Raw genomic sequence first — 14,125 nt, 5'->3', positions numbered from 1 at the left:
TAAGTACAATTGTGGGGAACCTGCACTGCACCCCCTCCAAGGCTAATAAACATATCCTTCCCGAGGTGCAGCACTCAGAACTGAACGCATCTAAGCAGAATGTGGATGAAAAGTTTCAACCTGAGGTCGCTTTATACATAAGTGTACACTGGGCACGATTCCAGTTCTGGAACAGCACTAGCTTTCATTAATCACCACAGAAAACAGGCTACTTGTGGCAGTGCGGAGGCAATGTGGTGCTCCCACTCTGCGAAGACAAGAATACTTGCGAAGGATACAACAGCATCTCTAAACATTTTCAACAGAGCGCTCCAATGTTATCTACAACCTTCTCGCCCCCTCCCCTCCGCCACTGATCAGTGCAGCATTGCGCCCAAGTTCAAAGGACTAGCTAAAGGCAGCACTGGTTTCGCCCAACTGAGGAGTGTAATCTGCATCAATAGCTGAATAGAAATCTCTCAGTACGTAGGAGTTGCAGGTAGGACTGATGCCAAAATAGGCCCTTTTCATTTCAAAGGCACGTAGCCAGTTTTCAGCACAGTCTGCTCCTGTGAAATGCACAGCCCTTCCTTTCTGACTGAAGAAAGGAGCCTTTTTTGAACTATCCAATGGTACGATTTAAGCAAACCCTAAAACAGCAAAGGTGATTATTTTCATAACTGCTGCTTGGAAAATCCTGAATGCGGCCCTTCATAAAATGCCGGCAGTTATGTTTACTTCAATAATGTGGAGGAAAGTTCACTCTATTTATACTCTCCTCCAAGTCAGGAGGTTGCTCGTTCACGTCCCACCCCAGAGACTGGAGCACATAATCTTGGCCGGCATTCCCAGCGCAGTAATGAGGGAGCACGGCCAGAGGGAAGTTCAACCGAGGCCCCTCTGACGGACACAAAAGATCCCCACCGCGCTGTCTCGAAGCACTTGGCTACGGGCCAAGTGCCGGAAAAGGGGACTAGAATAGGTAGGTGCTTGATGGCAAGCACGGACACAATGGGCCGAAGGGCCTGTTTCTGTGCTGTATAACTCTATGGCTCTCGGAGCAGGGTATTTCTCCCCGCTATTTATCCTTCGTCTATCACCGTCAAAAAAAGATGGTCATTATCGCATCGCGGTTTATGGTAGTGTGCTGTGCTCAAACTGGCCGTCATGTTTCCTACGTTAGAACACTGCCTATACGTCAAGAGTACGCCATTAGCTGTAAAGTGTTTTGGGGCCTCCCGTAGATGTGAAAGGTGCTATATAAATACAGGTCTCACTCTTTCTTTCTGTCCATTTGTTGTGATCCACCTCCCTTGCTGGTTGGGTGAGTTAGACACCGTAAACATAAACCTGCTCCTCACTCATTAGTTCTTCTTCGATAATAAAACCCTCCTTCCCTCCATCCTCATATAACTCAATCTTTTCAATCAGCGTATAAGCTCGTTTATTTTCAGGGGAGGGTGCTAATTATATGAGCAGCCCCTATAATGATGCCAGGAAAAGGGTATGTGGCATTTCCCCCAGTGTGGTGTAAGGGGTATGTTCAGGATCCAGCACTTCCAAGAAGGGCACTTTGGGAAATTGTACGCAAACAGCCGCAATCGTCCATCTACCAAAGCGAATTTTCTTTTATTCCTTCACAGGATGTGGGCATCGCTGGCTGGGCCAGCATTTATTGCCCATCCCTAGTTGCCCTTGAGGAGGTGGCGGTGAGCTGCCTTCTTGAACCGCTGCAGTCCCTGTGGCATAGGTTCACCCACAGTGCTGTTAGGAACGGAGTTCCAGGTTTTTGACCCAGCGACGGTGAAGGAACGGCGATGAATGAATGGAAAATTGAGTGCTTCACACGTGAGACAGCTGGATTCACAGTGAAACACCAGCTTCCACAGGGAGCCCAGAATCCTCCCTTCACTGTACATGTTACCAAAACATATCGGATTGAGAAGAAGCAATTACTCTCTCTCCAGTGGAAACCAGTTTTTCAGGTTATAGGCCGTCATTCTCTTTAATAGATATTCATTACTAAGATTACACAGCAGAATTTCAGCCCTGTTGTGAGATTGGCAAACTGGCAACAAAACCAGAAAACACTCAGCCCGTAAGGCAGCAGCCGTGAAGAGGGAAACAGAGTTAGCGTTTCCTTTTGATAACCTTTCATCACAGCTGGCAAATGTTAGGCATGAGCAGATTGTAATCAAATGCAGGGAAAAGGCATGAAGTGGAAGAACACAAGGGAAGGTCTGCAATAGGGTGGGAGGCAGGAGTGATCAAATGAGTCAAAAGGGACGCAGGGCAAAAGGGAGTGATAATGAGACGAGTAAACAAACTGAGTTCTGGGGAGGTGCAAATAACAGAGGAACATTAGAGGGAGGAGAGAAGCATGGAAAATCAGGCAATGAGGAGAAAGATCCGATGCCCAGGGAACGTTGGCGAGGAAGGTGGGTCAGCCCCAGCGGTGCAGACCTCTCCGCCAACCGTGTACCAATAGGAGGTCCCCCCCGTCCAGCACCAGCCCACACTTCGTCCATGCCCACTGGCTCTGATTTGCTGTAATATTGGCCCAGGTCTAATCCACTGCACCACCATACCCAACAAAATACAAAGAAGGAAGGCAGGAACATGACTTTCCCTTTCTTTTTTGCTTACCTTCTGGTGTGGCTCAGTGGGTAGCACTCTTCCTCCTGAGCCAGAAGGCTGTGGGTTCAAGTCTGACTCTAGTACCGAACTCTATGCTGGAAGTCCAGTCTAGTACTTGGGGAGTGCTGTACTGTTCTCAGAATGAGAACTAAGACCTCTTCTGCCCTGTCAGGTGGATGTAAAAGATCCCAGGGCAATCTCTTGCGGTAAGAGCATAGGAATTCTCCTGGGCTAATACTTACTTCTGAATCAAAGCTGCTAAATTAGATTGTAGCCACTCTCCAAAAAGTATGTTGTTCCTGAGGTGGTGAAAGGTGTTATATAAATGCAAGTTCTTTCTTTATTTTGCCATATAAAGGAGTTCTCACCTGCCTTGTTCGGAAGGGCGATCGCCATCTAAAACATTAACCTGTCTTTCTGACTGATTTACTGTGCCTTTCCAGTATCTTCTGAATGATTTTTTTCCCCCTTCTCCCTTATTCAATCACAGAAATAACATTTCTTGTGCGTGAATATTTATTGTTTGGAAATTTACTCCAAAGATTACAGAATTTCTACCAGCCCGCCTACTTTCCACTTGAAGCATGTGTGTGACAATTAATAACATACCTGCCCAACTGAAAGTGGGGTACTGAGCTAAAATTGCCAGAATAAATAGTTCAATTGCTAGTGACATCTACCTACAAGTGTCTCTCTGAGAAGGATATTGAAGAGGAAGTTTACTTGCTGTTTAAGAAAAACTTTGAAGTAGTTTTTTTTTCCCCAAACATGTCAACTACCTAAATACGATGTCAGTGATAAACCAGAGTAAACCGAATGCAACAGAATTTAAACAAAATTCATGCATTATTACATTTGCTTCTCTTCTGCAATGATCCTCTTCTGGTTAAGGCTTTTATTATTAAGATCACATCATGTGGTAGCCCCAAGTTCGAAAGATATGAGGAGTGCGCTGAGTTTTGTGCCAGTTACACATGGCTCTCATAAATAACTCGGGGGGTTCTCCCAACCACTGCTGGTGTAGCAAAGGTGCTGTTTTCCACCAAGACTGCCGTGACATGGTTGGCCTTTTCAGTCACCGCTGGCACAACCTTGCTGGCGTCTTCCATCTCCGTCGTCCCAACCTGACAGGCCTGAGAGCTGCTTTCAATCACTGCTTGCTCTGCCTCCACCTCCTTGTCCTCTTGCTCCGGTTGGCACCCGCTACCCTGTTGGCACTGACTCTCAAGGTTCTCCTCACTACTCAGGGGATGCACCGATACCTTAATTGCAATGTGCTGGGGCTGCTCGTGCAAAGATGACTCGTCCGAGTCCCCTGCTGAAGAATTACTACGCTTTAAAGAATTTGGTATAGTGTACACTTCATCTCGGGCGTCCTGATTCGCCGGCCCGGCCCCTACATAGATATGGCTTGGTTCCTCCATGCCCACAACTTCCATTATCTCCTCCACAAACATCTTGCAGTTCATGATGAGAGGGGGAAGGGGAACACTTCTGGCAAGCTCCTCAATGTACCGGGCAAACTCCATTGTCTTAAACTGGGTGACTTTAGCCAGTTCCAGCGTTTTGGCGGAGGTGATAATCGGGATACGTTTGGCGATCTCAAAGGCCTTTTGCAGTTTCTCCGCTCCCTCTGTCCTGAAGAACTCGTTGATGGCTTTCTCCGTCTTCTTGAGGTGGCTGCTCATCATGCACAGACGGGTGATGTTCAGGATCATCACAATGGTGAACGCAACAAGGCAAACAATCATATAGTAAACGCCCATATCCCCCGAGGTGAAAATGACTCTCAGGGTCACCGTGTAATTGACACTGCCATAGAGGTTTGAGGCAACACATGTATACTTGCCTCGGTCACCAAACGAAACTGTGGTGATGTTTAGCAGTCCACTGTCCGAAATCCAACAATTTTCTGATGAAACAACAGAGAAAAACCTTTTAAGTCACTCAAGCAGGAAGCAATTACCAATAAAAAAAAAACTATCGCACACCATCCTTTTTATAAAGTTTTTCAATAATCTCCTTCCTCTCAAAGTTCGCAATTTTGAGAGGGGTAGATGGTGGTCTAGTGGTAATATCACTAGCCTAGTAAGCTAGAGGTCCAGGCTAATGTTCTGGGAACATGGGTTCACAATCCCATCATGGTAGCTGGTGAAATTTAAATTCAATTAATAAAGCCTAGAATTCATGAAACTATTAAAAACCTGTCTTGCTCACTAATACCCTTTAGGGAAGGAAATGTGCCATCCTTACCCAATCTGGCCTGACTCTCAAGGGCAATTAAGGATGTGCAAAAAATACTGGCCTTGCCAGTGACACCCATATCCCACAAAGGAGAAAGAAAGATGGTTTTTGTTGCTTAACTCAAAGCCTCTTTGGAGCACTTTATATTTCTCTACATCTGCCACCAGCCTGTCCAAGTTACAGCTTCGTTCAAATCCTCGCACAGTTTATCCCGTTGAGCTTTGGACTCTATCATTGATACCAACTTTGTGTCATCTGCAAAGTTGGGCCACTGTGACAGTGAATCCTTGCTCCAGATCATTTGTATTTTAAGCAAAAGAGGTCTCACAACAACCTCTGCCAGACCCCACATTCTCTCAGGTGGACAAAAATCGCTGTACCGTCAATCTCTATCAGCCAATTACATTTACATTTTTAAATATATCTAGCAATGCACGCTTTCTTTATTTTCAGCTAACAATATTAAAACAAATGTTGTCTTGTGGATGGGTATCTAAATGATAATGGCACATCAGACCTAGGATCATTGTTATGCTTGCCATAATACTGCAGGACATAAAACTTTGAAAAGATTTTCGGTGTCCTTTACATATGGTTAAGCAAAACTTGTACAAAACTAGCAATGAATTACATGAAGATGTTTTCTATTCTAAACCACAGGATCCTTTGTTTCAAGGTAACGGTACACTATTATACTCAGTAGTTATGATACTCAACAAGCAACCCATTAGAACATAAGACATAGGAGTAAGCTATGTGGCCCTTTGAGCCTGCTCTGCCATTCAATAAGATCATGGCTGCTCTTTGATCTCAACTCTACTTTAGCTTCCCGATCCCCATTTTCCCTAAATCCCAGAGATCATAATTTCAAAGCCATCCATTGTCAATTTGTACAATCTAAACTTCTAGGTTGTTGTAAAAATTATTAATTGGCCTCCAGGAAGGCTCCTTCCGTTTAAATAATGTTTTTCACATCCTGGATACAACCCAAAATACCTTAGTTCATAACTTTTGTGTGTGTGTAGTCACTGTAGTCATGTAGAAAGTATGGCAGTCAATTTTAATAAACAGCATTGTGATAATGACTAGATAATCTGTTATCAGGACACTGAAGAGAACTCTTCTACTTTCCTTTTAAGTAGCAACATGGGATCTTTTACATATACCCATGGGGAAGACAGAGGTCTTGGGTTAAAGTCTCAGCCAAAAGGCAATGCTTCTGGTAGTGCAACACTCCTTCAATACTGCACTGAAGTGTCAGCCTAGATTTTTGTACTCAAAGCTCTGGAGTAGGACTTGAACCAACAACCTCCCGACTCAAAGACAAGAGCGCTAGCAATTGAGACAGATGAGTCTTGTCCTATGCTATGCGTTTAGCTCTTTACTGTCAGTCCCTTGTTGTCCTGAGGGCAGTAATACTGTAATGCCAATGTTGCCCACAACCCAAGAACAATGCTTTCTATAAACTAAGCTAATATCAATTCACAATGATCTTCACCAGACAGCTTAACACCTTCAATCTGTTGGATTTATACAGATGAACCCAACTATGTCCCTGGGACCATAACTGGAGCATGAGGCCCTGCAATCTCACTTCTATTTCTAATTCTTTGTTGTTGATTTGTCCTGTTTATATTACAACAGCACCTTACATTTATATAATGCCTTTAACTTAGTAAAGCATAGTAAAAGATCCCAGGGCACTTCACAGGAGCATAATTAAATCAAGACTATCACCAAACCAAAGCAGGAGACATTAAGACAGGTGACTAAATGCTTGATCAAAGAGTAGATTTTAAGCAGCGTTTTAAAGGAGGAGAGAGAGAGAGGTGGTAAGACAGAAAGGAATCTGAGTTTAGCGCTTGTATGGCTACAGGCATGGGTGCTAATGACGGGGCAAAGAAAATGGGTAATGCGCTAGAGGTCAGAGTTGGAAGGCAGCAGAGGGTTGTAGGGCTGGAGGATGTTGCAGGGATAGGTAGGAGTGAGGCCATGGAGGGAATTTTAAAACTGAGGCACTTTCATTGTCCTGGTGGTTTGAAAATGACTTTGCTTGGCACCGTTGCTTCTTTGGTAGGTAAGTCTTAAAGCAGAACACTAATTCCTGTTATATCTGCAGATCAATTGTTGCAAATGAATGGGAATTTAATAATTAATGGATTAGAAGGAAAGTAATAAAGCATTAATGCAGCAATTTTCACAACCTCAAAGCACTTTACAGCCAATTAAATACTCCTGAATTGTAGCCACTGTAGTAATGCAGGAAGCATGGCAGCCAATTGGCACACAGTAAGCTCCCACAAACAGTGATAAAATAAATGAACATATTTTAGTGATGATTGATTGAAGGATAAATATTGAGTAGGAAATCGGGGAGAACTCCTCTGCTCTGCTTCAAATTATTGCCACGGGATCTTTTCCATCCACTTGGGAGGGCCTTGGTCATCTGAAAGCCAGAACCTTGGATAATGCAGCACTCCCCCAGTACTGCACTAGAGTGTCAGCCCAGGTTTTGTGTTCAAGACTACAGTGGGACTTGAAGCCACAACCTATAGACGCGCAGGTAAGGCTAACACCAAATGGAGATGCGCCCACCTCTAAATGGAGTACTCAAGGAGCTCTGAGCAACTCAATAAAATAGGAAACAGCTGCAGATGTCCCAGCATTGTGGAAAATGCCCCATCTACCCAGCCCAATTACTACCACATCAGTCCACTCTCGATCATCAGCAAAGTGATGGAAAGTGTCGATGACAGTGCTATCAAGCAGCACTTACTCAGCAATAACCTGCTCACTGGTGCTCAGTTTGGGTTCCACCAGGGCGACTCAGCCTCTGACCTCATTACAGCCTTGGTCCAAGCATGGACAAAAGAGCTAAGCTCAAGAGGTGAGGTGAGAGTGACTGCCCTTGACATCAAGGCAGCATTTGGCCAAGTAACTCACCTCCTGACTCCTCAAAGCCTGTCTACAAGGCACAAATCAGGACTGTGATGGAATACTCTCTATTTACCTGGATGAGTGAAGCTCCAACAACACTCAAGAAGCTCAACCCCATCCAGAGCAAAGCAGCCCACTTAACTGGCACCCCATCCACTACCTTCAATATTCACTCGTCCTACCACCGACGCACAATGGCAGCAGTGTGTACCATCTACAAGATGCACCGCAGCAACTCACCAAGACTCCTTCAACAGCAGCTTCCAAACCAGCGACAACCACCAGCTAAAAGGACAAGGACAGCAGATACATGGGAACACCACCACCTGTGAGTTCTCCTCCAAGTCACACACCATCCTGATTTGGAAATATATCGCCGTTCCTTCACTGTCGCTAGATCAAAATCCTGGAACTCCCCTCCTAACAGCACTGTGGGTGTACCTACACCACATGGACTGCAGCGGTTCAAGAAGGCAGCTCACCACCACCTTCTCAAGGGCAACTAGGGATGGGCAATAAATGCTGGCCTAGCCAGCAATGCCCACATCCCGTGAACGAATAAAAAAAAACTATCCATGCTTCATAAAAGTGTTCAAGTGACACCAAAAGGAAAGAAGCAAACAACAGACAATATGTAGGAAATGATTGAATGTATAAAAACAATCCTCTTCTTTTGGCCATTTTAGACAATCATAATCAACATGGCTTAGTAGGTAAATAAAAGACAGACCCCTTTTTCTGACACTTCACCCGATCCCCATGAAGGTTGCATTCTGCTCAAGACAATTTTGAAGTTCAGCCACCTTTCAGCCCTTATCTAGGATGAAACATGTCGGGATTATCATTCCCATTGACAACATTAACGTCATCAAGTGCACCTCACAGTGACAGCAGCAGGCATGAATGCCTAACTGGACTGCTTCCTTACAATAATATAAAAGCAAAAACTATTAGCACATATCACCGCCATCAACACCTCTTTGTCCTTTTGTCTATGACATCTTTTGGTTATCTCCACCTATCACTGGCCCTCGATCCAGCTCTACCTGTCCCACCACCCCCCCCTTAAACCAGCTTATATTTCACCTCTTTTCTATTTTTCCTTAGTTCTGATGAAGAGTCATACGGACTCGAAACGTTAACTGTGTTCCTCTCTGCGGATACTGTCAGACCTGCTGAGTTTTTCCAGGCATTTTTGCTTCCTTACAATGTCTGAGCCACTGATAGATGACAGTTCCATACATAACGGTGTTGACAAGAACGTACAATGTAACAGCTGGCTTGGCATTCACATTCCTGCAAAGCTTTCGGGTTATCTAAAAACAGTAGATGAAGTGCCACAAGAGGACTTCCAGAAGTGCTGAATTACATCAATGCTCTCGCACTCTTGAGGAGGGACAGCGAGAGTAACTGAATCCATCCCCTACAGTGAGAATTTGAAGTGCGTTCTTTTATATTCATTCATGCGATGTGGGTAGCCCTTCCTTAAGGCCCTTGCTCAGAGGGCAGTTTTAAGAGTCAAGCACATTGCTGTAGGTCTGGAGTCACATGTAGGCCAGACCAGGTAAGTATGGCGGATTTCCTTCCCTAAACATTAGTGAACCAGGTGTGTCTTTATGACAATCAGCAATGGTTGCATGGTCATTATCAGTCTTTTAATTCCAGATATTTTTCAAAATGAATTCAAATTTCACCATCTGCCATGTTGGGATTCAAAACCAGGTCCCCAGAGCATTGCCCTGGGGCTCTGGTCCGGTGACAATACCATTATGCCACCACCTCCCCCTATGCCACTGTCTTCCCATCTGCGACCCTCCAAATCTCTGTCTTCTCCATCCCCAGCAATCAAGCTCAATGCAACACATGTGAAATCTGAATGCTGCTCCACTCCAGCAGTTGGTGTGGTGGATATATTTGAGGTCAGGCTTTCTTATGGCCTTAGATATTTAATTTTCAAAGGTGGTTAAAATAAGCTGTAACAGAAAAAAGGTAGATGGACAGACTCACATTTACATCAGCCTTTCATGACCTCAGACCATCCCAAAGTTTACCGCCAGTGAAGTATTTTGTTATCAGAAACGTGGCAGCTCATTTGCGCACAGCAAGGGGCCCGCACACAACAACGTGATAGGGACCAGATAATCTGTAGTGTCTATTTAGTGCTGTTGGGTGAGGGATGAATATTGGCCAGGAGCCGGGGATAAGTTACGGAGAGAGAGAGTATACAGATCCTCGGTTTAACGTATCATCCAGACAGCAACCCCAGCAGTGTAGCATCCCCTCAGTACTGCACCAGTGAATTAGCCTGGATTTTATGCTCTACAGTGGGCTCACAGCCGGAAGAGACAAGCTACTGACTCAGAGACGAGGATGCTAACCACTGAGCCACAGCTGACACCTAGCATTTTAATGGCACAATTAGATCTACTCCATATCCATTTACAATTCCATACAGTTAGTTTTCCTCGTACATGAAACCTGAAGCCCTGAAATAGACAAGGTCAACTGAAATGAAACATTTGCTTCCAATTTTTGAATTTCATTTGCCTCTTTAATAAGCAGTTTCATCTCTGTGCTTTTGTGTTAGAGCCCATGACCTTTGCAATAAAATGAGCAATCCGTGCACACCCATCAGCATCTGAACAGAGAAATTATTTTCAGATGGGTGACCTTCACTTGCTTGAAACATCATACTATCATTTCTCTTTTTGGATAACGGAAGATCTGTTGGAGATTGTACATTCCTAGTTTGATTTCCGACTTCCAGTGTATATTTTTTTTGTCTCTTTAACATATGTCAGTTCAGCGGAGTGTCAACATGTGGCACTCTCAACCCTGGGTCAGTCGATTGTGGGTTCAACTCCCACTCCAGGGACTTGAGCACAAAATCTACACAGATACTCCCAGTGCAGGACTGAGGGAGCGCTGCACTGTCACAGGTACGTACAAGATCCTAGGACACGATGTCAAACAAGACCAGGGAGTTCTCCCAGGATCCTGACCAATATTTATCCCTCAATCAGCCAACATAAAGATTAGGTTATTTGGTCATACAGGTTATTTGGTCATTAGTACGTGATTGTTTATGGGGCTTTGCTGCACATAAATTGGCTGCTGCATTTCCGGCAATAAAACAGTGACTAACACTGCTTAGCTGGCTCTAAACTGGCTTTGAGGTTGTGAAACATGCTGTTACAAACATGCATATGAATTAGGAACAGGAGTAGGCCATTCGGCCCCTTGACCCTGCCCCACCATTCAATAAGATCATGGCTGGTCTGATTGTGGCCTGAACTCCACATTCCGCCCACCCCTGACAAACTGACTCCCTTGTTAGCTACAAATCTATCTACCTCTTCCTTGAAAATATTAATTGACCCTGCCTCCACCGCTCTCTGGGGAACCAGAGTTCCAAATCTCGCGACCCTATGAGAGAAAATAATTTCTCTTCATCTCCGTCTTAAATTGGAGGCCTCTTATTTTTAAACTGTGTCACCTAGTTCTAGTTTCTCCCGCAAGGCGTAATATACTTCCAGCAGCCGCCCGGTCAAATCCCCTCCGGATCTTATGTGTTTCAATAAGGTCACCTCGCAATCTTCTAAACCCCAATGGATACAGCCCTTGGCTGCCCAACCTTTCCTTTTAAGATGACCCCTCCCATCTCCCAGGCATCAGTCAGGTGAACCTTCTCTGAACTACTTCTAACGCATTTATATCCTTCAATGCAAGTGTTTCAAGTCTCTTTTCTGGGACCGTATCACACCAGTATACCACCTGTAAACAGGGGGTCCGCAGACAGAAATATATATGGGTCACAGGTCCTGTAATTATCTGGCAACCATTGACCATCTCCACATAAATCAACAAATATCATGTAGCCTGAGGAAAGACACACAGGACTAACTTTAAGAAGAGAAATGTGCATTTTGTTGAATTAATTCTTCAGTTATGTTTCCAGAATATGCTTCCTTTAAGCTTGTAGTGTTAAAAGGATACAAACAGATTAATAGTATCAGTGGGTGGTACAGTAAGTTGCTAAGATTGACAGGCTGTTTAAAGAAGCAGGGCGGGGGGCGCGTGATCCACAATTCCACACACATCGTGCTCCTGATTGAAGCTGGGCCACAGTGGAAAGCAGCCAAGCAGAGACAAGGCACTTTACCACCGGAGAAGGAAGAAATGAATTTGTAATTTATATAGTACACCATTTCACATCCTCGGGATATCCCAAAGTGCCTGGCAACCAATTAAAGTGTAGTCACCATTGCTACATGGCTAATTAGGCCCAGCAGGTTGGGGCAAGCAACAAATGAGAAGAATAACCAGTTGAGCTGTTTTTTTTTAAAAGTGGTTATGATCAAGGAACGACTGCCGGCCACAACAATTCTCCATTAGTTTTTAAACTCTACCACGAGATTGTTCATATCTCCTTAACCATCTGAAAGATGGCACCATTGACAATAGCACTCGCTCAGAACTGCAATTTTTTTTTATTCTTTCATGAGATTTGGGTGTCGCTGGCAAGGCCAGCAGTTGTTGCCCATCCCTAATTGCCCTTGAACTCAGGGTGGGATTTGAACCTATGTCACAAGAGCATTAGCCTAGTCCTCTGGATTACTAGCCCAGTGATATTACCGCTACACCACCACCGATATGGGATTACAATGGACAGTTCCAATGTAGTGCAAACCCAACTGGTACTGATGCAATGACCTAGCTGGAATGGTGTGTGGGATTCTGAACACCAGATTAGAAAGCAGGGCAAGACCTAGGAGACCACGCAGAGGAGGTTTACAAGAAAGGTACCAGAGATGAGGGGCTTCAGTTATGTGGAGAGACAAGAGAAGATGGGATTGCTCTCCTTAGGGCACAGAACGTTAAGGTTACAGAGGTGTTCAAAATCATGAGGCATTATAGACTTATAGATATGGGAGACTTATAGAGAAGGCAAATGCACATGGGATACAGGGTAATCTGATAAGGTGGATTCAAAATTGGCTTAGTTGTAGAAGACAGAGGGTGATGACAGAAGGATGCTTTAGTCACTGGAAGCCAGTGTCCAGTGGCATACCACAGGGATCTGTGCTGGGTCCCCTATTATTTGTCATTTATATAAACGACATAGATGACTATGTGGGGGGTAGGATTAATAAGTTTGTGGATGACACAAAGATTGGCCGGGTGGTTAACTGTGAGGTTGAGTTTCTTGGGCTACAGGAAGATATAGACAGGATGGTCAAATGGGCAGATAAGTGGCAGATGGAATTTAACCCTGAAAAGTGTGAGGTGATACACTTTGGTAGGAGCAATTTGACAAGGAAGTATTCAATGAATGGTATGACACTAGGAAGTCCTGAGGAACAAAGGGACCTTGGCGTGTGTGTCTATAGATCTCTGCAGACAGAGGGGCATGTTAGTGGGGTGGTGAAAAAGACATATGGGACACTTGCCTTTATCAATCGAGGCATAGATTACAAAAGTAGGGAGGTCATGTTGGAGTTGTATAGAACCTTGGTGAGGCCACAGCTGGAGTACTGTGTGCAGTTCTGGTTGCCACATTATAGAAAGGATGTGATTGCACTGGAGGGGGTGCAGAGGAGATTCACCAGGATGTTGCCTGGGATGAAACATTTAAGTTATGAAGCGAGGTTGGATAGACTTGGATTGTTTTCGTTGGAGCAGAGAAGACTGAGGGGTGACCTGATCGAGGTGTACAAGAGTATGAGGGGCATGGACTGGGTAAATAGGAAGCAGCTTGGTTGAAGGGTCAGTCACAAGGGGACACAAGTTCAAGGTGAGGGGCAGGAGGTTTAGGGGGAATGTGAGGAAAAACGTTTTTACCCAGAGGGTGGTGACGATCTGGAATGCACTGCCTGGGAGGATGGTTGAGGCGGGTTGCCTCACATCCTTTAAAAAGTACCTGGATGAGCACTTGGTGCATCATAACATTCAAGGCTATGGGCCAAGTGCTGGTAAATGGGATTAGGTAGGTAGGTCAGGTGTTTCTCACATGTCGGTGCAGACTCGATGGGCCGAAGGGCCTCTTCTGCACTGTGTGACTCTGTGATAGAGTAGATAGGGAGAAACTGTTTGCACTGACAGAAGAGGCAGTAAGCAGAGAGCACAGGCTTGAGATAATTGGTTAAAAATAAACACAGGGATGAGAAAAGGAGAATTTTTTTAAGCCAGGAGCTACGATCTAAAATGCACTGACGCAAAAGGTAGTAAATTCAACTCAACACTCGAACAGGAATTGGATCTCTACTTTAAAAAAGAAAAACCTGAAGAGCTATGGGGAGGGAGCAGGGGAATGAGACTGTTAACTCTT

At 44.7% G+C, this 14,125-nt stretch overlaps 1 protein-coding gene across 1 annotated transcript in view; it reads right to left on the bottom strand.

The window, feature by feature from the left end:
* Positions 1-1,949: 1,949 nt before the first annotated feature.
* The window catches only part of LOC144692323 (microfibrillar-associated protein 3-like), a 37,264-nt gene continuing 25,088 nt past the window's right edge, over positions 1,950-14,125 (bottom strand). Inside the window, exon 3 of the mRNA XM_078561026.1 lies at positions 1,950-4,528. Within this exon, the coding sequence (XP_078417152.1) occupies positions 3,585-4,528 (944 nt within the window). The 3' untranslated portion in view covers positions 1,950-3,584. The remainder of the gene's footprint in view (positions 4,529-14,125) is intronic.

Source organism: Cetorhinus maximus, chromosome 2 (assembly GCF_964194155.1).
Source record: "Cetorhinus maximus chromosome 2, sCetMax3.hap1.1, whole genome shotgun sequence".
Taxonomy (NCBI): Eukaryota; Metazoa; Chordata; class Chondrichthyes; order Lamniformes; family Cetorhinidae; genus Cetorhinus; species Cetorhinus maximus.
The sequence above is the reverse complement of the archived record's forward strand: the minus strand, read 5'-3'. Positions and strand labels throughout refer to the sequence as shown.